We start from the raw sequence: 26,126 nt of genomic DNA on the forward strand, positions 1-26,126 counted from the left end.
GAGAACGTCTGAATACAGAGGCTGGCTGGGGAGAACGTCTGAATACAGAGGCTGGCTGGGGAGAACATCTGAATACAGAGGCTGGCTGGGGAGAACGTCTGAATACAGAGGCTGGCTGGGGAGAACGTCTGAATACAGAGGCTGGCTGGGGAGAACGTCTGAATACAGAGGCTGGCTGGGGAGAATGTCTGAATACAGAGACTGGCTGGAGAACGTCTGAATACAGAGGCTGGCCGGAGAACGTCTGAATACAGAGACTGGCCGGAGAACGTCTGAATACAGAGACTGGCTGTGGAGAACGTCTGAATACAGAGGCTGGCTGGGGAACGTCTGAATACAGAGGCTGTCTGGAGAACGTCTGAATACAGAGGCTGGCTGGAGAACGTCTGAATACAGAGGCTGTCTGGAGAACGTCTGAATACAGAGACTGGCTGGGGAGAACGTCTGAATGCAGAGGCTGGCTGGAGAACGTCTGAATACAGAGGCTGGCTGGAGAACGTCTGAATACAGAGACTGGCTGGAGAACGTCTGAATACAGAGGCTGGATGGGGAGAACGTCTGAATACAGAGGCTTGCTGGGGAGAACGTCTGAATACAGAGGCTTGCTGGGGAGAACGTCTGAATAGAGAGGCTGGCTGGGGAGAACGTCTGAATACAGAGGCTGGCTGGAGAACGTCTGAATACAGAGGCTGGCTGGAGAACGTCTGAATACAGAGGCTGGCTGGAGAACGTCTGAATACAGAGGCTGGCTGGAGAACGTCTGAATACAGAGGCTGTCTGGAGAACGTCTGAATACAGAGACTGGCTGGGGAGAACGTCTGAATACAGAGACTGGCTGGGGAGAACGTCTGAATACAGAGACTGGCTGGAGAACGTCTGAATACAGAGGCTGGCTGGAGAACGTCTGAATACAGAGGCTGTCTGGAGAACGTCTGAATACAGAGACTGGCTGGGGAGAACGTCTGAATACAGAGACTGGCTGGGGAGAACGTCTGAATACAGAGACTGGCTGGAGAACGTCTGAATACAGAGACTGGCTGGAGAACGTCTGAATACAGAGGCTGGATGGGGAGAACGTCTGAATACAGAGGCTTGCTGGGGAGAACGTCTGAATACAGAGGCTTGCTGGGGAGAACGTCTGAATAGAGAGGCTGGCTGGGGAGAACGTCTGAATACAGAGGCTGGCTGGAGAACGTCTGAATACAGAGGCTGGCTGGAGAACGTCTGAATACAGAGGCTGGCTGGAGAACGTCTGAATACAGAGGCTGGCTGGAGAACGTCTGAATACAGAGGCTGGCTGGAGAACGTCTGAATACAGAGGCTGGCTGGAGAACGTCTGAATACAGAGGCTGGCTGGAGAACGTCTGAATACAGAGGCTGGCTGGAGAACGTCTGAATACAGAGGCTGGCTGGGGAGAACATTTGAATACAGAGTCTGGCTAGAGAACATCTGAATACAGAGGTTGGAGAACTGCTTTTGTGGTTCTGGCAGAAAACCCATAACGGAGTAAGAGCCTTGCTTCCTCAAAGCTATAACTCCTTTGGACTCTAGCACTAAATACTGCTCATGTTGTTCCAGGGCTGTAGCGAGCTCAGACACACACACACACACACACAGCTAACACGTGGGTTCTTACTGCGTCAATCAAGTTGGAAGAGCTGCATGTAAATTAATCCACAACGTGCATGATCGTCCTTGGGGATTTCAGTATGTTTGGCAAAATGACGGCAAAGAAATCCAAAATTGTGGAGTGGAGACAATCCAGCATTGTGGAGTGGAGACAATCCAGCATTGTGGAGACGTCCCCATTCCTGCATGTGGACCTCGTTCTCCGACAAGTAAAAGACTTAAAGCATAATTCCAATTCCAGTAATTAGCAATCAAGCCCGAGCCCTTCAGCTCTTCCAAATCTGGTCGTTACGGTGCAACAACTGATTATAGCAGTGAAAGAGAGGCGTCCATTTGGTAAATACCATTATAGCTCCACAGAGACCCTGTAATTGACTCTGCTGAGGAGAAATGTCCCAGCAGCATTGCATAGAATGAGAGATGTTAGATTAGCATTAGTGGTGTGATAAACACTCAGTAACAGAGATAACAGGATTGGGTACAAAGGGAGGGTTTCTATTTTAGGAGACCGGATGGAAGTGAGAACGTAGGTAGCATTCACAATGAAGCGAGACCTACAAAATGCTCAATTGAGAGTATGTAATTGAGAGTGTTTTTGTGTCACATTAGTGATGCAGAGCAAGCAACTTCAAAAGAAAGACTGAGAGGGGGGTGGATAGAGAAAGAGAGAACAGCAGTTAGTTGAAAGGAACAAGAGATGATGATCCTTGCACATGTTGCACGCCGTTTGAATGCCTCTTTCCTGCTTACCTCTTCCCAGAGGCAAGCAGCACTACACTGAACAAGTGGTGCTGTCAAACTGCAAACTGATGGCCAAATTTCTCTTCAGATCTGACCGACATCTAGCGAAACAACAGACAAACTGAACAACATGGACTGGACACACAGAAACCACCAGAGACAGAGAAATCCACTCACGCTGGTGACTTTACGGTAGATCTGGGCAGCGTTCTGGCACTCGGAGTAGGGGTACTCAGACGTGGTCATCTCAAGCATGCACATCCCAAAGGCATAGACGTCCACCGCCTCATCATACTTCTCCTCGTACATCTCTGGAGCCATGAACTCAGGAGTCCCTACAGAGAGGGGGGTGGGGGGTAGAGTGAGGTGAGGAGGGGGTATAATGGTAGTGGTTATGAGAATGGCGCAAAATCTGGTCCTACTTCACTGACAACTGCAGTTACACTTCACAATACAGTGGCTTTATTCATTCTCACTTTGACCACTTTGGAACAAGTAGCCAACTGTGTGCCTTGTAATACAGTGCGGAAAATGTGTATTGGCAACCAACTGTTCTGGTATTCATTTACAGTACAAGTGTATTCAAATGGAAAAAATAATCAAGGCAGTACAGAAACAATGCAGGAGGTAATCAAAAGATAAGTTATTTATTGATACAACACCAAATCTTATACTAGCTTGATAATGTAAAACAAATGTTAAACGTCTGTAGGTTTGAAGGTTTCCAAATGGGACTTAGATGACCCACACTATTAAAAAATTACTGAGACCAAACACATTTTACTTGCCCTAGCAGAGCTGGTTATCCAGAGCGTTGGTGACTAACTGTGCTGCTGGCAACAATTTAATAGTTTTTGCCGAAGTTTATTGACACCAGCCATATTCAATGGGTGTTCCGCGTTCGTAAATCCATCAGTAGTTCTGCGCTCTGGCACACTCAGATGAGTGTTCTGAAACCTGAGTACATAGCCAGAGTGAATTTATGAACGCACCCTTTGATTCGTACCTTCTATAGAGGCATGTGTTTCTACATCTGCATTGCTTGCTGTTTGGGGTTTTAGGCTGGGTTTCTGTACAGCACTTTGTGACATCGATGTAAAAAGGGCTTTATAAATACATTTGATTGATTGATTGATAGCAGTGAGATAGGTTAGAACATGTTGGGCAGCCGTGGTGACGTCACTCCAAAGACTAGCCGCCATGCACCATGACAGTATAAAAATAAACACCTCGCCAAATAAATACAGTGGCCAGCATAAAACATGGCATTGAAGGCTTTATTTACAGTTGCTCCAGTTTAAGGTCACAGCACACTAAAGGGACTGCAGTACACAGGTAGCAGTGGGACTGGGACTCCATTTGACACTGAGTGACTGCCACTGGAAGGTATGATTTATTCATTGAAATATTGAATAACCGTTTCACACAATACTGTATCTCTGTAATAACATTTTAAAAAGACATTAAAGCAAATAGCAAAGAGTAAAGTGTTGTAGGTGACAAAACGTTTTAACATTCTATATGAGGTTTCAGCTATTACGTACGTCTCACTTTAAAACCTTAGAAGTATCCTACATTGAGATATATTCTATAGTCACAGGGTCTAGAATAGAGCCCTGATGCACTCCATCATGCTGAGTGTCAGTTGAAGTGGCTGTGGGTAGTTGGGAGACTCACCAATGACACTCTTGGCGAACGAGGCACTCTTTAGTGTGGCCAGGCCCAGATCGCCGATCTTGACGGAGCCTGTGGGGCCGGTGATGAAGATGTTGTCACACTTGAGGTCCCTGTGGATGATGGGCGGATTGCGGGTGTGGAGGAAGTGGAGGCCCTTCAGGATCTGGTGGCTCCAGCGCTGCAGCAGCTTCAGCTTCATCTCCTTGAACCTCTTCAGGTACCTGCAGGGTGAGGCTGATATGAGTACTGTACATGCAGCCTATGCAGGACTCAAACCCAAAACCCTGGTGTCCAACCAACTGAGCGATTGGAACCTTGGGGTACAACAGTGTAAGCAACAAGTGTTACTAAGTTACAGAGCACCACGGACCAGGGGTGCTCACACTGAATCTGAGAGCCTGAGGATGAGGTAGCATTTTCCATTCCATCTGTCTCTGGAAACAATTTTCTCCTGTCATGCTCAAATTGAGAGTGACACTTCATTTCGACAGATGTTAGCCACATGGTTAACACACCAATTCAGTAGATTCACTAACATGAACAGAAGAAAGCATAACTGCTTTGAGTCTTTTGCACACCCTTTTACAAGAAGATAACATAGGAAAATGGCACATACTTTTCCCCATCTGCTATTTACTCAGGCAGGGGGGATGGACTTAAAGGGATAGTTTGGGATTTTGGCAATGAAGACCTTTATCTATTTTCCGAGAGTCAGATGAACTCATGGAAACCATTTTTATGTATCTGAGTCCAGCATGAAGGAAGTTAAAAGTTTGGTGAGCCAATGCTAACTAGCTTAGCACAAAGACTGTAAGTCTTCGGGTACAGCTAGCATACTTTCTGTCTTGGTGCTAAGCTAGTTAGCATTGGCTTGTGAAACTACCTCTAACTTCCTTCAAACTGGACGTAGATACATACAATTTGTATCCCTTTAACTCACGTCTTGAGGGTGCCTGACGTCATGAGCTCGGTGACCAGAAGGATGCACTTGTGGCCCTTGCAGTTGTCCTTCCAGGAGTCGTAGAAGCGGACAATATTGGGGTGCTGCAGCCCCTTCAGCATCTCCACCTCCTCACTGAAACGCTGGCGCTCCACCTTCGTCAGCCTCCGCGTCTGGAGAAGGAAGAGGAGAATACATTATTATAGTGGTGAGACATAGTAGGTTATGGAGGTAAAATAGAGTAAACACAAATATATCAATAAGAGAGGGAAGAGGGGAATACATTGTTATATACAGAAGTATTGAAATTAGAGGTTAAATGAACGAGACACAAACATACAGTATATAATACACAATGTACAGGCCAATGCTAAGTCATCTATTATGCAACGCTGCAAATGCATCTAGGCCCCTCAATGTAATTATAGGGGGCTGGGTTTCATTGCATAAGGTTACACAATCATGTGAGTTTACTGCATAATATTTGCAGATAAACAGATAAAGCTTTAAATATATATACAAAAATCTAGATGTGAAAAGATGACGGTATTGATACAGTAGCCAGTACTCTAACTATCAGCCTGTGGTGGGAGGAGACGTAAAAGACCAGTGCCAGAGACCAAAGAGGAAGAGCTGTGCCAAGCCAGAAACCTGCCAACCCCAGCCCTCTCATGAGGCACGCATTACTCTACCAGGGGCTTGGAAACACTGACGCGTAACAGTTCTCTAATGGCACCAAGTGTTCTCTAGCTTCAATGTTGTTGGAGGGGGTTAGAGCAGAGTTCTCAGAAATCAATGCATCAATTATAGAGAAAAGGAAAGTGATTGTTTCAGAGAGGTTTAGCAGCTTGTGTTTGTTTGTGTTTCCAAAATGCTGGATGGGTTTTTTACACACGACAACATTTCAGTACAAAGTGACAGACGCCTCTCTCGCTCACTCTCTCTCCCAGGAGACAAGTGCTGTAGGAGACCAACTGTCCACACTCACTCTAAAGATTACACAACAATAAGGCGGGGATATCAGGCCAGTAGTTCTCACTGCCCTCTGCTGTCCCACTCAGAACACAGGCTGTCCTACTGCATGCCTGCTCTGTCCACAAACACCAAGCTGTCATTCTCTGTCAAGTGTCCTGATCCAGGAGCCAAGCTCACAACAACAAGGAGCACTATTGGTAGAATTTGGCACCCGGGCATCGTGACACTAACGCACAGTGACAGTGCAAAGTGGGTGCCAAAGTCAACCTGAATGAAGCCTGTCCTGTTTACAGCACACACTAGGGCCATTTTACTAAGTTCACAGAGAGCCAGGATGATGCGGGATGTCCAACGACGACACCTAGCTTATGTAAGAGTGGCAGTGGGAGCAGGTCATGACTGGCTGGTGGGGGGATGAAGGGGTGATGGGGGTAGAGAACAGGGGGTTGATTTCTTCCTTCACTGGACAACCTATTTTTGGGTTTGCCGCTTCCAGGAATGAACCCCACATAAAGAAAAACAGCGGTGTGAGGCTCCTCACTCAGTCACTTCATCTCACTCTCCCCATCTCTCTAGATCTCTTTCAACCCACCAGGAACGGATTTGGTGATCAAACACCAGCCAGTGAAATCATTCAGCAGGGAGCCGTCAGAAGCAGTGAACTTACCACCTCTAGCTCTCTGCCACCAATTCTAGTAAAAGACGGGTACTTTGATTTGCTGCAACTTTGATCTGGCTCCATTGGCAAATTTCATGAAGATGATGTGTAAGAGTGTGTTTGAGTGTGTGTGTCTAACACTCATCATTAGTCACGATTCATTCAGGATTATCAGTAATCATGGTAGCATCCACATTAACGAAGATGTGTTAGAAGCATATTCTAATTTATAATAAAAGTGACTCTGATATTTTTATTTTATACCTTTATTTAACTAGGCAAGTCAGTTAATGAACAAATTCTTATTTTCAATGACTGCCTAGGAACAGTGGGTTAACTGCCTGTTCAGGGGCAGAATGACAGATTTGTACCTTGTCAGCTCAGGGGTTTAAACTTGCAACATTCTGGTTACTAGTCCAGCACTCTAACCACTAGGCTACCCTGCCGCCCCCACAATACATTATTTACCATTCATTTCTATTGGGCACAAAATAATCTAAAACAGCCAAAGCTAACTGCAAATGCATCCAAGTTTGTAGAGTCACAAGGTTGATGTATTCATTGTTTGTTAGGAATAAGGGAACAAACATTTGACTACTTCATTTATAAGAATCTTTAGGGGTGTCAATAGTTTTGGCCCCTAACTTTGAGAAAATAAACACTTGTTCAACAAAATGTATTTATCTGAGTAATTGTATTAGTATAAAATAATATAATTATTGCGGATCTTTATCAAGGGTGTCAATAATCTCAGGCCCCACTATATATACAGACAGGATGGCTCACTTCTTAGGAGAAATTGACAGATCCTCTTTTGTCAGTTGTTTTCCATGGAGTTGGCTGCCAACACTGTAATGTAAAAATGTTGGGTCGCTGCCTAAGAAAAAATGAATGGCTGTATTCATCAGAAAATGCTTTTTCTGTAAGTGTCAAATCACTGTTCGGCTCCAAATAGAGATATGTAGAGTATACTGTATCTTGTGGGCTGCTATGATGATCTGACCACAGACTAGCCAAACAACATTGGATCTTATCTGCCTATAGAAAGAGGTGCACTCCACGCCTGTTCCTGGACCTGCTAGTTTGAGTATGACTTATCTAACAGGAAACTGAGCTTTTATTTTTTTTTATTTTTTTGTTAAGTGAATGGAAGCGAGGGGAACTCACTGGCTCCATAACTCAAATAAAATACTGCTCACATTTTATTAGGCCTTTCAAAGTTGTGGTTTAATATACCCATGTCCTGCTGTGCCAAACTTGACCAGGACAAAGTCAAGCTTTTAGGAGGGAAAGATCTTTAAGAACGAGAACAGCGCCCAGGAGCTTTGAGAGAATGCCAGAATTCAGCCCAAAATAGGTGATGTTTTTTTGTCAATGCCTACAGAGTGGATATAGAGTCTATGTCTGAATCATTAGCAGGAGATCAGTCCAAGTGGCTGTGGTTTTGGAGAATTCTCAATCGTTTTTTCTTGGATGACGGTGCTGTTGAACACATTCCGGCAGAAAGATACCAAGAGCACACAGGGTTTTTTCTGCATAGAAAACTCTTGGCGGGCCGCCTATGTCCAAACAGTAATTTTCGGTATGGAAAAATGTTTTGTAAACTTAAATGACTAAAACCAGATAAAAACTATGCAGAAAATATAATGGACCTTTACATTTTTTAATAAGATCATATTTAACAACTTACAATCACCAAAATAAAAGCTAGACAATCAGGGAGAATAAAAACTTCCCAAACTATGCATTCAGGAGTATTTTTGTCATGACATGGGACCCCCATTGATTTTGTTATAATATTTCAGTCACTCAGAAAGCATGGCAAAAAAAATAATATTTCACCTTTATTTAACCAGGTAGGCTAGTTGAGAACAAATTCTTATTTTCAATGACAGCCTAGGAACAGTGTTCTGCCTGTTCAGGGGCAGAACAACAGATTTGTACCTTGTCAGCTCGGGGATTTGAACTTGCAACTTTCCGGTTACTAGTCCAACGCTCTAACCACTAGGCTACCCTGCCGCCCCCAGTTACACATCTAATAAATAAACATACAGTCAATAACACAATAGGGGGAAAAAGTCTATACGCAGTATGTAGAAATGAGGTAAGATAAGGGAGGTAAGGCAATAAATAGGCCATAGTGGCGAAATAATTACTTTTTAGCAATTAAACACTGGAGTGATAGATGTGCAGAAGATGAATGTGCAAGTAGAGATACTGGGGTGCAAAGGAGCAAAACAATAAATAACAGTTCTACAAAATGTGTAGAACTGCAGAAAAGTAGCTTTAAAACTGCAACATTTTATCTCCGCCACATGAAAAAATGTGTCACTATGGCCAACAGGAGTGCCTCGAAAATGTTTGGTTGATGACCGCACCATTGGCCATGACCATGGCCACGCACTCGCCACACCCACCACCTACGCCCCAGTTTGATCCAGAAAAAACCCTGGCAAGGCAGCAGAAAAAAACAGCCCTTTAATAACTGTTAATGCCTTCTTTCCTGAGGTAGAGACTGCAGCAGAAAAGTAATACCAGAAACACAAATGCAGCACCATGGAGCCTGTGCATGTTTGTGTGTAATGTATGTGAGAGAGAATGAAGGAGTGGATGTTTTAACCTTTATCAGGAACAACCTGTTTTTCTCGAGGACACACTGATTTTAACCTGAGGGAGTTGACACCAATGCCCCTTTTCTTCAACCATGCAACCTGACCTCAGGGCAATTTGTAAGATTTGGTACGGAAATCTGTCCTCCCATTTAGTATGATACTTTATGTTAGGTTAGGTTACATTATGAATGGAATAGCGGTCGTACAATATCATACGTCATACCCAGTTGTACAATAGCATACAAATTGGATGATGTAACTTATTATACATCTCTGATGGTCTTGTATTATACATATTTTTCTGAGACCAGGTTGCATGTTGCATCGGAATAACAAAGGAGAATTATAGGGAGAATTTATGTTGGTGGTTTGGAGAACTAAAGACAAAGGTTAGGAGAATTTACAGAAAAGGTTTATTGGGTTAAGGTTAGAATATGGGTTAGGGGAAGAGTTAGCGAAATGCTACAGTTGTCTCCGACACGACTCGAACACGCAACCTTTGGATTGCTAGATGGTTGAAGTATACGTCCACCCATCCTCCCTGACCAACCTCTCTCCTATCGTTTCTGTCTGAAGGAACCTTATGTATTTGGTAACCATACCAAACGTAACATATCATACTTATTGGATTTATCTAAAATACCAAATGTCTGTTCAGCGAGTCCAGTCTGAACCATCAGGTTCTTTTAAGAACTCCAGCAGTTACAGATGAGACTCTGTGAAACATTTCTAGTTAAACACTGCAATCTTTTTGAAATTAGTAGAGAAACAATGCTTCATTGTATATTACGTTACAATTAGGAAAAATCGATTTACTTCAGATGACTGTGCTTTAGGTTTGCCTCTGAGGCAGAAGAACATTTAGCTATTTTCTAGGCAGGATTACTGATTGAGCGGCAACTAGCTGTAGTGCAGTCAGTTACTGTATAAATCAGTATGAATCTGTATAAGACCACCATAGCTTCAGGGAGGAGCACAAGGAACTACAACTCAAGCAGCTAAAAACAACTAATTGTCCAAAAACATGCTTGCATATCTTCTTTAATCTAACTAATATCATAACATTTATGTACTAACTTATATTTACAGACAATCAGAGTTTAATTATTTAACCTTTACTTAACTAGGCAAGTCCGTTAAGAACAAATTCTTATTTTACAATGACAGCCTACCCCGGCCAAACCTGGACGACGCTGGGCCAATTGTGCGCCGCCCTATAGGACTCTCAATCACGGCCGGATGTGATTCAGCCTGGATCTATCCCAAAAGAATCAAAGTGAATCTCCAAATCCAGACCGTTCTGGACAGCTAGTTGCCACTATGTAATCCCAAGGAAGCATAGGGTCACTTTGCTTGCTGTCTGAACTGCATACAGTTCAGACCACCCTAGTACTCTCTAACCCAGAGAGGGGAGGGACCTGGCCCCCTTTTCTGGGACGCTGAAGGGGGATATTACTAGTCCCAGAGGATCTCGGCATGCGCCGCAAAGCCAGGAGGTATTTGGCCGGCGAACGCCATCTCACCCTTACATATTTGGCCGGCGAACGCCATCTCACCCTTACATAAGCACTGTTTTGTGGGTTGCAGGGCCTGGCAACCCACAACCAGCTGGGAGGGGAGAGAGTGTGGTGGGAGTGGGAAGGGTGGGTGTCAAAGATCCTGATAAGTAACACTTTAGAATAAGGCACATTGTATGTAGCCTATTAGCAGCTAATTAGCTATGAAGCCATCATGGAAATGAATGTGTTCACAGGTTATTAGGCAATTCATCATACATAGTCTACTAACTAGAGGTTAGGGGCTGGTAGAGATTAGAGACTCGTGAGCTAATAGTATTAAACTATTTAACTACCGGTAAATTACAAATCTTAATTCCCATGAAAACAAACCAGTCAAATCCACCTGCAGAGATTTGCTAAGAAACCTGCTGCACTACTGTAGTGATTTGCACGTGATTGCAGTTCAAACTGACAGACATTCACTATTGACAGTGAAAGGCCATGAAATGGACATCCGATTATTATCATGCCAAGTGTTTGGGTCTTTTTGTATTTGTGCGGAGTGCCTCAGGGTACTTCTTTAACCTACAGCCACTTTTCTCCTTCCTGAATCTCAAGAGCCAACCAGAGACAAGGTATATCGATTGCGCAACCAGGGCTGGTAAAACCTTGGATCATTGCTATTCTAACTTCCGCGACGCATATAAGGCCCTCCCCCGCCCTCCTTTTGGAAAAGCTGACCACGACTCCATTTTGTTGCTCCCTGCCTACAGACAGAAACTAAAACAAGAAGCTTCCGCGCTCAGGTCTGTTCAACGCTGGTCCGACCAATCTGATTCCACGCTTCAAGACTGCTTCGATCACGCGGACTGGGATATTTTCCGCATTGCGTCCAACAACAACAACATTGACGAATACGCTGATTCGGTGATTCGGTTCCCATAGCAACGATTAAAACATTCCCAAACCAGAAACCGTGGATTGATGGCAGAATTCACGTGAAACTGAAAGCGCGAACCACTGCTTTTAACCAGGGAAAGGTGACCGGAAACATGACCAAATACAAACAGTGTAGCTATTCCCTCCGCAAGGCAGGAGGGATTTTCCATAGAAAATCAAGCTGTGCGAGGGTGTGTCAGGGACGGGCAACTCCAAAGCCCTGGCCAGAGCAGTGGAGAATGTCTCAAAAAACCGGCCTCTGTCTCGTAAAGCCACCGGGTTCTCTGGAAAAGCCTGGTGCATCTATACCCCACAGATGTTCCCCGTCAAGGGCTTTAACTAGTGCCTTTGGAGGTATGGAAGCAGAGCCTGTCAAGGCTATAGGATTACTATGTCCACCAGGAGAACAAAGGAAGAACAGAGAAACAAGAATGTGTCTGTTAAACACTAAAACACAGGGCGATAAGATTCGCTTTGAACTACCAGATCCAGGAGTTATTGAACACTGATACTGTAAATATTGTAGGGCTTTACTTTGATAGGTAGTTTGTAGCAGATAGAATTTTCAGATAATTTCACACCTGCCACTTTGAATCAAAGTTTAACTAAACTAGAAATAGGTTAACAACTAGCAACTAATAGTAAATGTGTAATGATAAGTCTGAGGTTAAGAACTATTGATCTGCAGAGTTTGATCCTAGATAGGCCATTTAGCGTCAGAACTAAAGGGTGTATGATTTGAATGGGATCATGCTGGTGTAAAGGATGTCACGCTGCCTGCTTAGCGAGGTCCACTTCCTCCTGTTCGGCTCACACCACTTCCTCCTGTTCAGCTTTCACTCTGACCTCAAATGGATGGAGCCAGAGGCCACCTCCAATTACGATTATGCCTCATCAAACATAACACTGTCACTGCAAGAAGGATGTTGAAAATGAAGGCACAAAAATAAGTTAAAAAATGACCAGATTCCCCATCTGCAGATTTTTTTAAAGGAGATCAATTTGTGCTAAATGTTAAGTCAACCTCTAGTCACAGGAGTGAAGCTACACTGAGAAACACAAAAGACATGTGGGACAGTGGAGGCTTAGGACCATCCTCCTCAGTGAATTTAGTGAAACATTAAGTGAAACATTTAAAAAGTTATCCTTTTTAGAGAAAACTATACTAAATATATTCACAAGTCACCAAATAATTGATTAAAACACCATTTTGCAATGAAGGTCTACAGTAGCCTCAACATCACTCTGTATGGTAGCACCATGGTGTAGCCGGAGGACAGCTAGCTTCTGTCCTCTTCTGGGTACACTGACTTCAATATAAAACCTAGGAGGCTCATGGTTCTCACCCCCTTCCATAGACTAATTATGATAACTTCCAGAGTATGCCCTCCAACCTATGAACCTATGCAGCATGAACTGACATGTTGTCCACCCAATCAAAGGATCAGAGAATTAATCTAGTACTGAAATCATAAGCTACAGATAGCTAGCACTGCAGTGCATAAAATGTGGTGAGTATTTATTTAAAAATGAAGGAGAAGCAAGAGAGAGAGAGACAGCTATATTTTGTTGTATTTGTTTTCTTCCACTTTCACTTAGTTAGTGAATGCAGCTAGCTAGTTTAGCCTACTCAAACACTCGGCTCAAACAGAGAGGGATGTTATGTTAGCTAGCTTACTATGGCTATCCAATACTGGAACTCTTCCAAGTCAAGGTAAGCTTTTGATTTTATTAATTTATTGCCACTGGGCCCTTCGGGGTAATTGCTAAACTGCTGGCTGACTGTAGCGGGTTTACTAACATGTTAGTTCTAGTAGCTATGTTGACTAGCTATGACATTAGTTAATATGGTGACAATGTAGGCTGTGTGTAGCAGTTAAATGGTTATGATATGAAGGTTTGGCTTGGAAAGGTTTTTTCGCCTGGTCACAGACAACTAATGAGTTGTGTACTGAAGTCCACAAGCAAAGGGAAAAGGTGAGAGGAGGAGAGTGCGTAGATGCGAGAAGGAATTTTACAACGAGCAAAATGATCATGCTGTTTTTATGTGGCTGCTATGAAAGTGAACTGTGTTTGCGTGGGATTACGGGTGTATTCATCCCGCCGATTCTATCCAAAAACTTTTCTTAAAAACGTAAGCAACTGGAACGAAACGGGGATAAACATACTTGAATTCGTCCAAAAGAAAGTATATTTTGCAACTGTTGGACTAATGACACCCTAGATCAGCTAGATGCAGACAAGAGTGTGAAAGGTGGTATTGAACGTGTCACTGCCTGTCACCTTGATTACTCAAATTTTTCTCTCGACCTGTGCACCTACATTGGAAACTTGGGAAAATACATTTAGCACCTAGTATCCTAATTCAGGGTGAAAGAGATACACTCATAGTCAAGTTCCACTCTACCACACAGTAACAGGCTGACTACACCACTCGCGTCGGGTGCGCGAGCGTTGCAAAATAAATGTAGAAATCTATTTTATTCAATTATTGCACCAACAAGTGTCTGCGTTGCCAAGGGCTAAAATAGAAGTCAGTTCTATTTGTGACAAAGAACGCACTGCAAGTCCTGCCTCTCCCATTTTCTCATTGGTTTATAGAAGTAGGTACCCATGTGCCATCTCCTCATTGGTTATACCCACGTTGGTGACTGAAAGACGAACGAGGTCAGTGGTGGTAAAGCACCTAATTTATGAAAGTTGCCAATTGCAATATAAAGTCAAGAGAAGAAAAAGCCTGGAAGGAGGAGAGATGACTAGAAACGATTCGGTTGACCGTTTTATGTGTGGATTAATTGTCGGAGTAGATGACCTTGTGCATTTCAGGTAAAATAACAACTCAATGTTTATATATCCCAGGACAAATTAGTTAGCAACAGCAAGCTATCTAAATAGGACAAATTAGCTAGCAAGTGCAAGCTAGCTAGCTAAATTGCCATAAATGTTAAATGCTTAACGACCTGTCCCCAAATGAATGTAATTGGTTCAGAGTTTGTTTTGATATTTTAACCTGCGTGTCGTGATCGCGTTTGGTCCTTGGGGGACTGTCAAGACTTCCGCCGAAGTCGGTCCCTCTCCTTGTTCGGGCGGCGTTCGGCAGTCGACTTCACCGGCTTTCTATTTTGAGTAAAGTTCCTTGTGTTACTCATCTCTGCTCTCCTGCGCCTGACTCCTCTGCACCAGCTACACCCAGATCCTTACAGGGACAAAATACATTTATCCACGATTGCGCACGACGGTGCACGCGTGCAGCCAGTTTGTGTTCCTTGTAACACTCCCAATCCTGGGCTGTTTGTATATGCACTGCAGACCCTAAAAATAAGAGCTGTGGCTTGATAAAGCAGCTTGGCTAAGCTGATAACACTCACAGCTAATATAAAAAAGCCCTTAGCTCCTAAGATTTGGATTCACTAGGAGTTATTTCTTTGCAACTGTCGCATTAGACTTCCTTCCGCTACCATAAATCAAACAGAAATACCCTCAGATGGATATTTGCACCCAAACAGATACACAAGTGCAACAGGAACAACACCTGCAGTGGTAACGGTGCAGTCTATCCGTCCTGTCCTGTCAATGAGTAATGGAGCATGATGATCTGAAACAGAGGATGTGTATGAGGTGTCAGCAGAGCCGGCTCCAGGCATTAGCAACATAAGCGGTCGCTTTGGGCTTCAAGCCGCTAGGGGGCCCCCAACATACACATACATCATAAAACATTTCTTAGGATCTCAGTTGGGGTCTCAACTTATTGTTGAGAGTTAGAATAGCAGAATATACAAGGCATAAGTTCGATATTTGGTTATGGATCAGCTATTTTTCTCTTGTTTTTTCAGTCACTTGACAGTCAGTCAATTAGCCATGTCAGTTAACAATTCCTTGATTGGTAAATTATAGCCAGTCATCTAAAATTGTATTAATCATGGCCAAATATCGACCAGGCACGCAGGGCATGAGGCACGCAGGGCATGAGGTACGCAGGGCATGAGGTACGCAGGGCATGAGGCACGCAGGGCATGAGGCACGCAGGGCAGGAGGCACGCAGGGCAGGAGGTACCCAAATACCTAGGGGCCCCATTGATTTTGTTAGTCACTTTCACTCAGATATTATTAATATTATAAGTCCTGGCAAAATGTGTAGAATTGCAAGAAATTAGCTGTAAAACTGCAATTTATTTCTCTCTGCCCAATGGCAAAATGAGTAAAATTGGATGAAATTTGTCATAAAATTGCACAAAAAATAATAATCTCTGCCCAATGGTAAAATGTGTACACTTGCAGGAAATTCACTTTTAAAAAAAAGGGGGGCGGGGGGACCAAATCTCGCTTAAGGCCCCTAAAAGGCTAGAGCCGGCCCTGTGTGTCAGTCTCTGAGTGTCTCTGCTTTCAAGCTTTCTCTACAGTGCCAATCTGTGTGTGTGTGTGTGTGTGTGTGTGTGTACACTCTCTTAATTGTATATTGGGCTTCTGCCGGGGCAGTCACATGGTTTAATAGGTTAATAATGCTGAGCGTGGACCAAATCCCAATCTCACAAACAGCTGTTTCTTTTCATTACACTGAAGTAAACAATGGGCATATTTCAGGCGCGCTTCCATGCTAAAAACAATGGGACTTTCAGGCCTGTAATTGGAGTGAATCATGAATATGAATGAAGTTTGAGATATTCTGTTGTTTGCAAACATCATTGTAAACGTCATGACAGCTCATAGGTGTTTGTGATAAAATGTCCAGGTGTGTTGAATGTGAAACTGGGAAGTTTAATGAGTGATTACATATACAGGTGATGGCAACTGGCAAGAACCAGCAGTCTGCTCAAGTAAAGAACACTACTGCAAAACCATGCCCACTCTTTTAATAGCGCAAAACAAAGCTCAACGACCATGAAATTATTATTTCATTATACCCTTTGTGACACTTGGAGACACCTTTAATGCAGTTCACTTGGAAAGTAAAGGGTAGAACTATAGAATAAAATACTCAGCAGTTAAAATTAAATGGTATGAGTTGTGGAACTATGACCCCGGGTCATTCACAGATAACCTAGAGGAGCTCTGAATGATAAGAAGTAAAGTGACCCATTTCTTTGAGTTTAGTGAGGTCATAAAATTATTCAACTGCAATATCTTTTGTCACATATTTATAAGACCTGAATATCTCGCTCATATGTATGTAGCCCATTACTGTACTGACACATGATATTTCCGATATGCGTCGCTCTTGCTCAATCTGTCGAGTGTCGACTGCCAGGAATATCTAGATTGAATGGTCTGTTACAACTCCCTTCTGAGTATGTCAATGTCTAGACAGAACATGATACAGCCATGTACACATGTTAAACTGTAAGTGTATAAGGACTAGAGGTCGACCGATTAATCGGAATGGCCAAGTTTCAAGTTTTCATAACAATCGGAAATCGGTATTTTTAGGCAGGGATTTTTTTAATATATTTTTTATTTATTTTATTTTTTTATTTCACCTTTATTTAACCAGTTAGGCTAGTTGAGAACAAGTTCTCATTTGCAACTGCGACCTGGCCAAGATAAAGCATAGCAGTATGAGCAGACAACACAGAGTTACACATGGAGTATACAATTAACAAGTCAATAACACAGTAGAAAACAAAGGGGGAGTCTATATACAATGTGTGCAAAAGGCATGAGGTAGGCGAATAATTACAATTTTGCAGATTAACACTGGAGTGATAAATGATCAGATGGTCATGTACAGGTAGAGATATTGGTGTGCAAAAGAGCAGAAAAATAAATAAATAAAAACAGTATGGGGATGAGGTAGGTGAAAATGGGTGGGCTATTTACCAATAGACTATGTACAGCTGCAGCGATCGGTTAGCTGCTCAGATAGCTGATGTTTGAAGTTGGTGAGGGAGATAAAAGTCTCCAACTTCAGCGATTTTTGCAATTCGTTCCAGTCACAGGCAGCAGAGTACTGGAACGAAAGGCGGCCAAATGAGGTGTTGGCTTTAGGGATGATCAGTGAGATCCACCTGCTGGAGCGCGTGCTACGGATGGGTGTTGCCATCGTGACCAGTGAGCTGAGATAAGGCGGAGCTTTACCTAGCATGGACTTGTAGATGACCTGGAGCCAGTGGGTCTGGCGACGAATATGTAGCGAGGGCCAGCCGACTAGAGCATACAAGTCGCAGTGGTGGGTGGTATAAGGTGCTTTAGTGACAAAACGGATGGCACTGTGATAGACTGCATCCAGTTTGCTGAGTAGAGTGTTGGAAGCCATTTTGTAGATGACATCGCCGAAGTCGAGGATCGGTAGGATAGTCAGTTTTACTAGGGTAAGCTTGGCGGCGTGAGTGAAGGAGGCTTTGTTGCGGAATAGAAAGCCGACTCTTGATTTGATTTTCGATTGGAGATGTTTGATATGAGTCTGGAAGGAGAGTTTGCAGTCTAGCCAGACACCTAGGTACTTATAGATGTCCACATATTCTAGGTCGGAACCATCCAGGGTGGTGATGCTAGGCGGGGATGCGGGTGCAGGCAGCGATCGGTTGAAAAGCATGCATTTGGTTTTACTAGCGTTTAAGAGCAGTCGGAGGCCACGGAAGGAGTGTTGTATGGCATTGAAGCTTGTTTGGAGGTTAGATAGCACAGTGTCCAATGACGGGCCGAAAGTATATAGAATGGTGTCGTCTGCGTAGAGGTGGATCAGGGAATCGCCCGCAGCAAGAGCAACATCATTGATGTATACAGAGAAAAGAGTCGGCGTGAGAATTGAACCCTGTGGCACCCCCATAGAGACTGCCAGAGGACCGGACAGCATGCCCTCCGATTTGACACACTGAACTCTGTCTGCAAAGTAATTGGTGAACCAGGCAAGGCAGTCATCCGAAAAACCGAGGCTACTGAGTCTGTCGATAAGAATATGGTGATTGACAGAGTCGAAAGCCTTGGCAAGGTCGATGAAGACGGCTGCACAGTACTGTCTTTTATCGATGGCGGTTATGATATCGTTTAGTACCTTGAGTGTGGCTGAGGTGCACCCGTGACCTGCTCGGAAACCAGATTGCACAGCGGAGAAGGTACAGTGGGATTCGAGATGGTCAGTGACCTGTTTGTTGACTTGGCTTTCGAAGACCTTAGATAGGCAGGGCAGGATGGATATAGGTCTGTAACAGTTTGGGTCCAGGGTGTCTCCCCCTTTGAAGAGGGGGATGACTGCGGCAGCTTTCCAATCCTTGGGGATCTCAGACGATATGAAAGAGAGGTTGAACAGGCTGGTAATAGGGGTAGCGACAATGGTGGCGGATAGTTTCAGAAATAGAGGGTCCAGATTGTCAAGCCCAGCTGATTTGTACGGGTCCAGGTTTTGCAGCTCTTTCAGAACATCTGCTATCTGGATTTGGGTAAAGGAGAACCTGGAGAGGCTTGGGCGAGGAGCAGCGGGGGGGGCGGGGCTGTTGGCCGAGGTTGAAGTAGCCAGGCGGAAGGCATGGCCAGCCGTTGAGAAATGCTCATTGAAGTTTTCGATAATCATGGATTTATCGGTGGTGACCGTGTTACCTAGCCTCAGTGCAGTGGGCAGCTGGGAGGAGGTGCTCTTGTTCTCCATTGACTTCACAGTGTCCCAGAACTTTTTGGAGTTGGAGCTACAGGATGCAAACTTCTGCCTGAAGAAGCTGGCCTTAGCCTTCCTGACTGACTGCGTGTATTGGTTCCGGACTTCCCTGAACAGTTGCATATCACGGGGACTATTCGATGCTATTGCAGTCCGCCACAGGATGTTTTTGTGCTGGTCGAGGGCAGTCAGGTCTGGGGTGAACCAAGGGCTGTATCTGTTCTTAGTTCTGCATTTTTTGAACGGAGCATGCTTATCTAAAATGGTGAGGAAGTTACTTTTAAAGAATGACCAGGCATCCTCAACTGACGGGATGAGGTCAATGTCCTTCCAGGATACCCGGGCCAGGTCGATTAGGAAGGCCTGCTCACAGAAGTGTTTTAGGGAGCGTTTGACAGTGATGAGGGGTGGTCGTTTGACTGCGGCTCCGTAGCGGATACAGGCAATGAGGCAGTGATCGCTGAGATCCTGGTTGAAGACAGCGGAGGTGTATTTGGAGGGCCAGTTGGTCAGGATGACGTCTATGAGGGTGCCCTTGTTTACAGAGTTAGGGTTGTACCTGGTGGGTTCCTTGATGATTTGTGTGAGATTGAGGGCATCTAGCTTAGATTGTAGGACTGCCGGGGTGTTAAGCATATCCCAGTTTAGGTCACCTAACAGAACAAACTCTGAAGCTAGATGGGGGGCGATCAATTCACAAATGGTGTCCAGGGCACAGCTGGGAGCTGAGGGAGGTCGGTAGCAGGCGGCAACAGTGAGAGACTTATTTCTGGAGAGAGTAATTTTCAAAATTAGTAGTTCGAACTGTTTGGGTATGGACCTGGAAAGTATGACATTACTTTGCAGGCTATCTCTGCAGTAGACTGCAACTCCTCCCCCTTTGGCAGTTCTATCTTGACGGAAGATGTTATAGTTGGGTATGGAAATCTCTGAATTTTTGGTGGCCTTCCTGAGCCAGGATTCAGACACAGCAAGGACATCAGGGTTAGCAGAGTGTGCTAGAGCAGTGAGTAAAACAAACTTAGAGAGGAGGCTTCTGATGTTGACATGCATGAAACCAAGGCTTTTTCGATCACAGAAGTCAACAAATGAGGGTGCCTGGGGACATGCAGGGCCTGGGTTTACCTCCACATCACCCGCGGAACAGAGAAGGAGTAGTATGAGAGTGCGGCTAAAGGCTATCAAAACTGGTCGCCTAGAGCGTTGGGGACAGAGAATAAGAGGAGCAGGTTTCTGGGCATGGTAGAATATATTCAGGGCATAATGCGCAGACAGGGGTATGGTGGGGTGCGGGTACAGCGGAGGTAAGCCCAGGCACTGGGTGATGATGAGAGAGGTTGTATCTCTGGACATGCTGGTTGTAATGGGTGAGGTCACCGCATGTGTGGGAGGTGGGACAAAGGAGTTATCAGGGGTATGAAGAGTGGAACTAGGGGCTCCATTGTGAACTAAAACAATGATAACTAACCTGAACAACAGTATACAAGGCATATTGACACTTGAGAGAGACATACAGCGAGGCATACAGTAATCACAGGTGTTGAGTTGGGAAAGCTAGCTAGACAGTAGGTGAGACAACAGCTAATCAGCTAGCACAACAACAGCAGGTAAAATGGCGTTGACTAGGCAACGGGGCCAACAGATAAAACAAACAAGCAGAATGGAGTACCGTGATTAATGGACAGTCCAGCGTGCATCAGCTATGTAGCCAAGAGATCAGTGTCCAGGGGGCAGCGGTGGATGGGGCAGGGAAGCTGGACTGGCGAGTGTTATCCAGGTTAAAAAAACTAACAATGACTAAATAGCTTGTAGCTAGTTAGCTGGTTAGCTTCTGGGGGTTCTTGAGTGTGTACTAAAAATTAAAAATAATAGCGATTCCGTATCACATTGGGTGAGGCAGGTTTCCGGAAGGTATAAACAAGTTAAAAATCAAAAAGAGATGGAAAGTAAATATGGATCCAGTGAGTGTTTGGGACGCGGCGATTCAGACGGTTAGCAGGCCTGTGCTAACAAGCTAACAGTTTGTAGGCCCGGGCTAAACAAGGTAGCAGTTAGCGGACCGGAGCTGGACAAGCAGTTAGCAGGCCTAATTAGCAAGCAGGGAGATAGCGAGGGCTAGAGAGTTAGCCTTTGGGGGACTTCGCGATGGGGTGAGTCTGTTTATTCCTCTTCATGCGGTGACATCGATAGACCGGTCGTGGGCCCGGGTATTGTAGCCCAGGAGTATGCTACGGTGGTAGCACAGGTGCGCTGGCCGGGCTAGCTTCAAGCTAAGTGGGTGGAAACGCTAGCCAGGAGCAATCATCCGGGGTTGCGGTTCAGCTAGATAGCTAGTTGTGAAGATCCAGCTGAGAAATGTTCCGTTTGCGGTGGGAATCCGGGGATGAATCCGGCGATGAAAAAAATAAAATAAATAGGTCCGTTGTGCTCTGGTTAGAGTCGCGTTGTTCGAACTGGCGAGAGCTTTCCGAGCTAAAGGTTAGCTGATGACCGGTTAGCTGAAGACCGCTAGCACAGCTGGTGGTTAGCTGGCTAGCTTCAGTTGAGGGGTTCCGAAGTAAATATAAATACTTTAGGAAAAATAGCTACGTTGGGTGAGGCGGGTTGCAGGAGAGTATTGGAAGCTTAGGTTTAGCAAAATGTTTTTAAAGAGATATGCTTAGAAAAATATGTAAAACAACGAAAAAGAAACGATATATACAAGGGACACGACAGGACGACTTACTGCTACGCCATCTTGGATTCCCAGTATACCTTTATTTAACTAGGCAAGTCAGTTAAGAACACATTCTTATTTTCAATGACGGCCTAGGAACGGTGGGTTCACTGCCTCGTTCAGGGGCAGAACGACAGATTTTTACCTTGTCAGCTCGGGGGATCCAATCTTGCAACCTTACAGTTAACTAGTCCAGCGCAATAACGACCTGCCTCTATCTCGTTGCACTCCACGAGGAGACTGCCTGTTACGCGAATGCTGTAAGCCAAGGTAAGTTGCTAGCTAGCATTAAACTAATCTTATAAAAAACAATCAATCATAATCACTAGTTAACTACAAATGGTTGATGATATTACTTGATATGATCTAGCGTGTCCTGCGTTGCATATAATCTGACTGAGCATACAAGTATCTAAGTACCTGACAGAGCGGTGGTAGGCAGAAGCAGGCGCGTAAACATTAATTCAAACAGCACTTTAGTGCGTTTTGCCAGCAGCTCTTCGTTGTGCGTCAAGCATTGCGCTGTTTATGACTTCAAGCCTATCAACTCCCGAGATGAGGCTGGTGTAACCGATGTGAAATTGCTAGCTAGTTAGCGCGCGCTAATAGCGTTTCAAACATTACTTGCTCTGAGCCTTCTAGTAGTTGTTCCCCTTGCTCTGCATGGGTAACGCTGCTTCGATGGTGGCTGTTGTCCTTGTGTTCCTGGTTCAAGCCCAGGGAGGAGCAAGGAGAGGGACGGAAGCTATACTGTTACACTGGCAATACTAAAGTGCTTATAAGAACATCTAATAGTCAAAGGTTAATGAAATACAAATGGTATAGAGGGAAATAGTCCTATAATTCCTATAATAACTACAACCTAAAACTTCTTACCTGGGAATATTGAAGACTCGTGTTAAAAGAAACCACCAGCTTTCTCATGTTCTGAACAAGGAACTGAAACGTTAGCTTTCTTACATAGCACATATTGCACTTTTACTTTCTTCTCCAACACTTTGTTTTTGCATTATTTAAACTAAATTTAACATGTTTCATTATTTACTTGAGGCTAAATTGATGTTATTGATGTATTATATTAAGTTAAAATAAGTGTTCATTCAGTATTGTTGTAATTGTCATTATTACAAATAAATAAATAAATAAATCGGTATCGGCTCTTTTGGTCCTCCAATAAATCGGTATCGGTGTTGAAAAAAATCATAATTGGTCGACCTCTAATAAGGACCCCTGAGCCTGTTAAACCAATAGGGTGTTAAGGTCAGGGACATGTAAGGATGATACCGTTGGAACCGTTGGAACTGTTGCTATCCACACACTATACAGGTATATAGCCAGGCTCATATGTGACGATGAATATATTGTACAAGATTGTTCCCCTTACACTATATGATTTGGGAGGTAATAACAGTATAGGCAATAAACGCAGTAAAGAGATAGATACAATGGGAGGAGAGGGAAAAGAGACAGCGACAAAGACCATGAGAGAGGAGGAGAGGGGAGGACAGAGTTCAAGAAAGATGGATGGTGGGTTGAAAAATAACTGGTCTACATCCAGTCGTTGTTTTTAGGAAGACATGTCAAAGGGGTCTATGGGTAACACAAATAGCTTTTATCATCCATATTAAGTTATAGTGAATTTAGGATCCCTATTGAGAAGATACTGAAGGAGGGAAAATACTCTAAAAGACAGCAGATCAGAGAAACATTAATTATATATTTCTGAAGGCAAAGGTAATTAATGTCAAGCTAAAAGAGAAATATGAAAAACATTTACAACCGACGGACAAGGCATCCTCCAAGGTGTTAAAACAGGCCGATTCAAAATGAGCTGTCAAACCTGTGGCTCTTGTTCTTTGAAGCCAGTAACCTTTGTCCATCTGGAATATGTACTATGAATATGTACTATTAATTGATAAAGTTCCAGCAGTTCCAAATTCCAGTAGAGAACTTGAAAAAACTGGACTCTCTCATTGAACATGATATGGCTGGTAATATTGTTTTATTCTCTCTCTCTCTCTCTCATTAAATTAAATTCAAGGGGCTTTATTGGCATGAGAAACATATGTTAACATTGTCAAAGCAAGTGAGGTAGATAAAATACAAAAGTGAAATAAACAATAGAAATTAACAGTAAATATTACACTCACAGAAGTTTCAAAAGAATAAAGACATTACAAATGTCATATTATGTATATATACAGTGTTGTAACGATGTACAAATGGTCAAAGTACAAAAGGGAAAATAAATAAGCAGGAATATGGGTTGTATTTACAATGGTGTTTGTTCTTCACTGGTTGACCGTTTCTTGTGGCAACAGGTCACAAATCTTGCTGCAGTGATAGCACACTATGGTATTTCACCCAGTAGATATGGGAGTTTATCAAAATCGGGTTTGTTTTCAAATTCTTTGTGGATCTGTGTAATCTGATGTGTCTCTAATATGGTCAAACATTGGGCAGGAGGTTAGGAAGTGCAGCTCAGTTTCCACCTCATTTTGTGGGCAGTGTACATATAGCCTGTCTTCTCTTGAGAGCCAGGTCTGCCTTTCTCAATAGCAAGGCTATGCTCACTGAATCTGTACATAGTCAAAGCTTTCCTTAAGTTTGGGTCAGTCACAGTGGTCAGGTATTCTGCCACTGTGTACTCTCTGTTTAGGGCCAAATAGCATTCTAGTTTGCTCAATTTTTTTGTTAATTCTTTCCAATGTGTCAAGTAATTATCTTTTTGTTTTCTCATTATTTGGTTGGGTCTAATTGTGTTGCTGTCCTGGGGCTCTGTGGGGTGTGTTTGTGAACAGAGCCCCTAGGACGAGCTTGCTTAGAATGCCCTTCTTGCCTTGTCTCTCAGATCACTCACAGCTTTGTGGAAATTCTCTCTCTCTCTGGTCTGCTAACGCAGCTCTTGAATCATGGCAGTTGTTCACTGTTTGTTTAAGGAACAGGTGAAATCTCTTAAGGTAACCATGGAAATCGCAGCTATGGGAATGGAGGCTTTCAGAACCCAATCGTCATTCGAAAAAAACAAGCTCTGAAAAACTTTCCTCTGATCCATGCTGCTCTGTAAGAATATGAAAGGAGGGAAAAAGTGATGTGAAAAGTGAAAAAATGCTAAGGGAATATGATAATGTTATTCAACTGGCAAAGGTGCCAGTGGAGGATTAGCAAAGCATACTAAACAGAATCTCACCCATTATCCCAAGCACATTTATAGAATGTTTGAGAATCCAAATGTCATAGCAGTCGGTCGTAGCCACGCAGTCGGACGTAGCCACGTCTAGCGGACTTCACTTTTAGCTTGGTCACCAGCCAGCTTTAGCTCGGTCAGTACCTGCCAGTCTGCACAGCACGATATCGGACTGCTTTTCTCCACCCCATCACAGGACTCCTGCCGCAAGCACTGGTCCATTACACCGGATTATCGCAGCTAGCTAGCTTCAATCGAGTGGCTATCACTGGCTAATGCCTCTGTCCCGAGGCAAGCACCAGTTAGCCTCGAGCTAGGCCCATCTCCAGGCTAGCCGAAGAAGTATACCCGCTAATTCGTGGACTACAATACCTCTTTTGCCAATTGGCCTGGACCCTTTATTTCCGACACGGAGCCCCACCGATCCACCACGACTGGTCTGCCGACGTAATCGTCCGATGTGGTTTCAACAGGCTTTTCCATTGCATTGTCACCGAAGACCCTTCAGCTAGCCCCGGCCTGCTAATTTTCTGAACGCCGTGCCTCCCGCTCGCTTAGCATAGTAGCGACTACCAAACGGCTCCCGGACTCACCGATTGCTGCTCATTGGACCCATGATCACTCAGCTACACATGCCTCTCTCTAATGTCAATATGCCTTGTCTTCTGCTGTTATCGTTTTATTTCACTGTAGAGCCCCAATTCCAGCTCAACATGCCTTAGATAGCTCTTTTGTCACACACCCCACACATGGGGAGACCTCACCTGGCTTCGCTGGGGTCTCCAAAGATGCAAGCTCTCTCATCGTCACTCAATGCTGTCATGACTTTGGCCTGGGGGGTAGGTTTATGACAGTCATAAATACCTCTCCCCCCCCCCCTTTTCCTCTCTCTACCCTACTCAGGTTACATTTGCAAAACCCTTGGTTAACATAGAGATTCTGGGAACGTCAGAAGGTGGGGGGAAAT

The 26,126-nt window shown here is 44.1% G+C and overlaps 1 protein-coding gene across 1 annotated transcript in view; it reads right to left on the reverse strand.

Moving 5' to 3' along the window:
* LOC110538394 (serine/threonine-protein kinase WNK4) overlaps nt 1-26,126 on the reverse strand; it is an 89,896-nt gene that overhangs the window by 46,997 nt on the left and 16,773 nt on the right. Inside the window, exons 3-5 of the mRNA XM_036938415.2 lie at nt 4,989-5,161; nt 4,049-4,269; nt 2,549-2,706 (exon numbers count right to left, since the gene is read on the reverse strand). Of these exons, the coding sequence (XP_036794310.1) occupies nt 2,549-2,706; nt 4,049-4,269; nt 4,989-5,161 (552 nt within the window). The remainder of the gene's footprint in view (nt 1-2,548; nt 2,707-4,048; nt 4,270-4,988; nt 5,162-26,126) is intronic.

This window comes from Oncorhynchus mykiss, chromosome 12 (genome assembly GCF_057628025.1).
Source record: "Oncorhynchus mykiss isolate SJ-2025 chromosome 12, ASM5762802v1, whole genome shotgun sequence".
In the NCBI taxonomy this organism is placed as follows: Eukaryota; Metazoa; Chordata; class Actinopteri; order Salmoniformes; family Salmonidae; genus Oncorhynchus; species Oncorhynchus mykiss.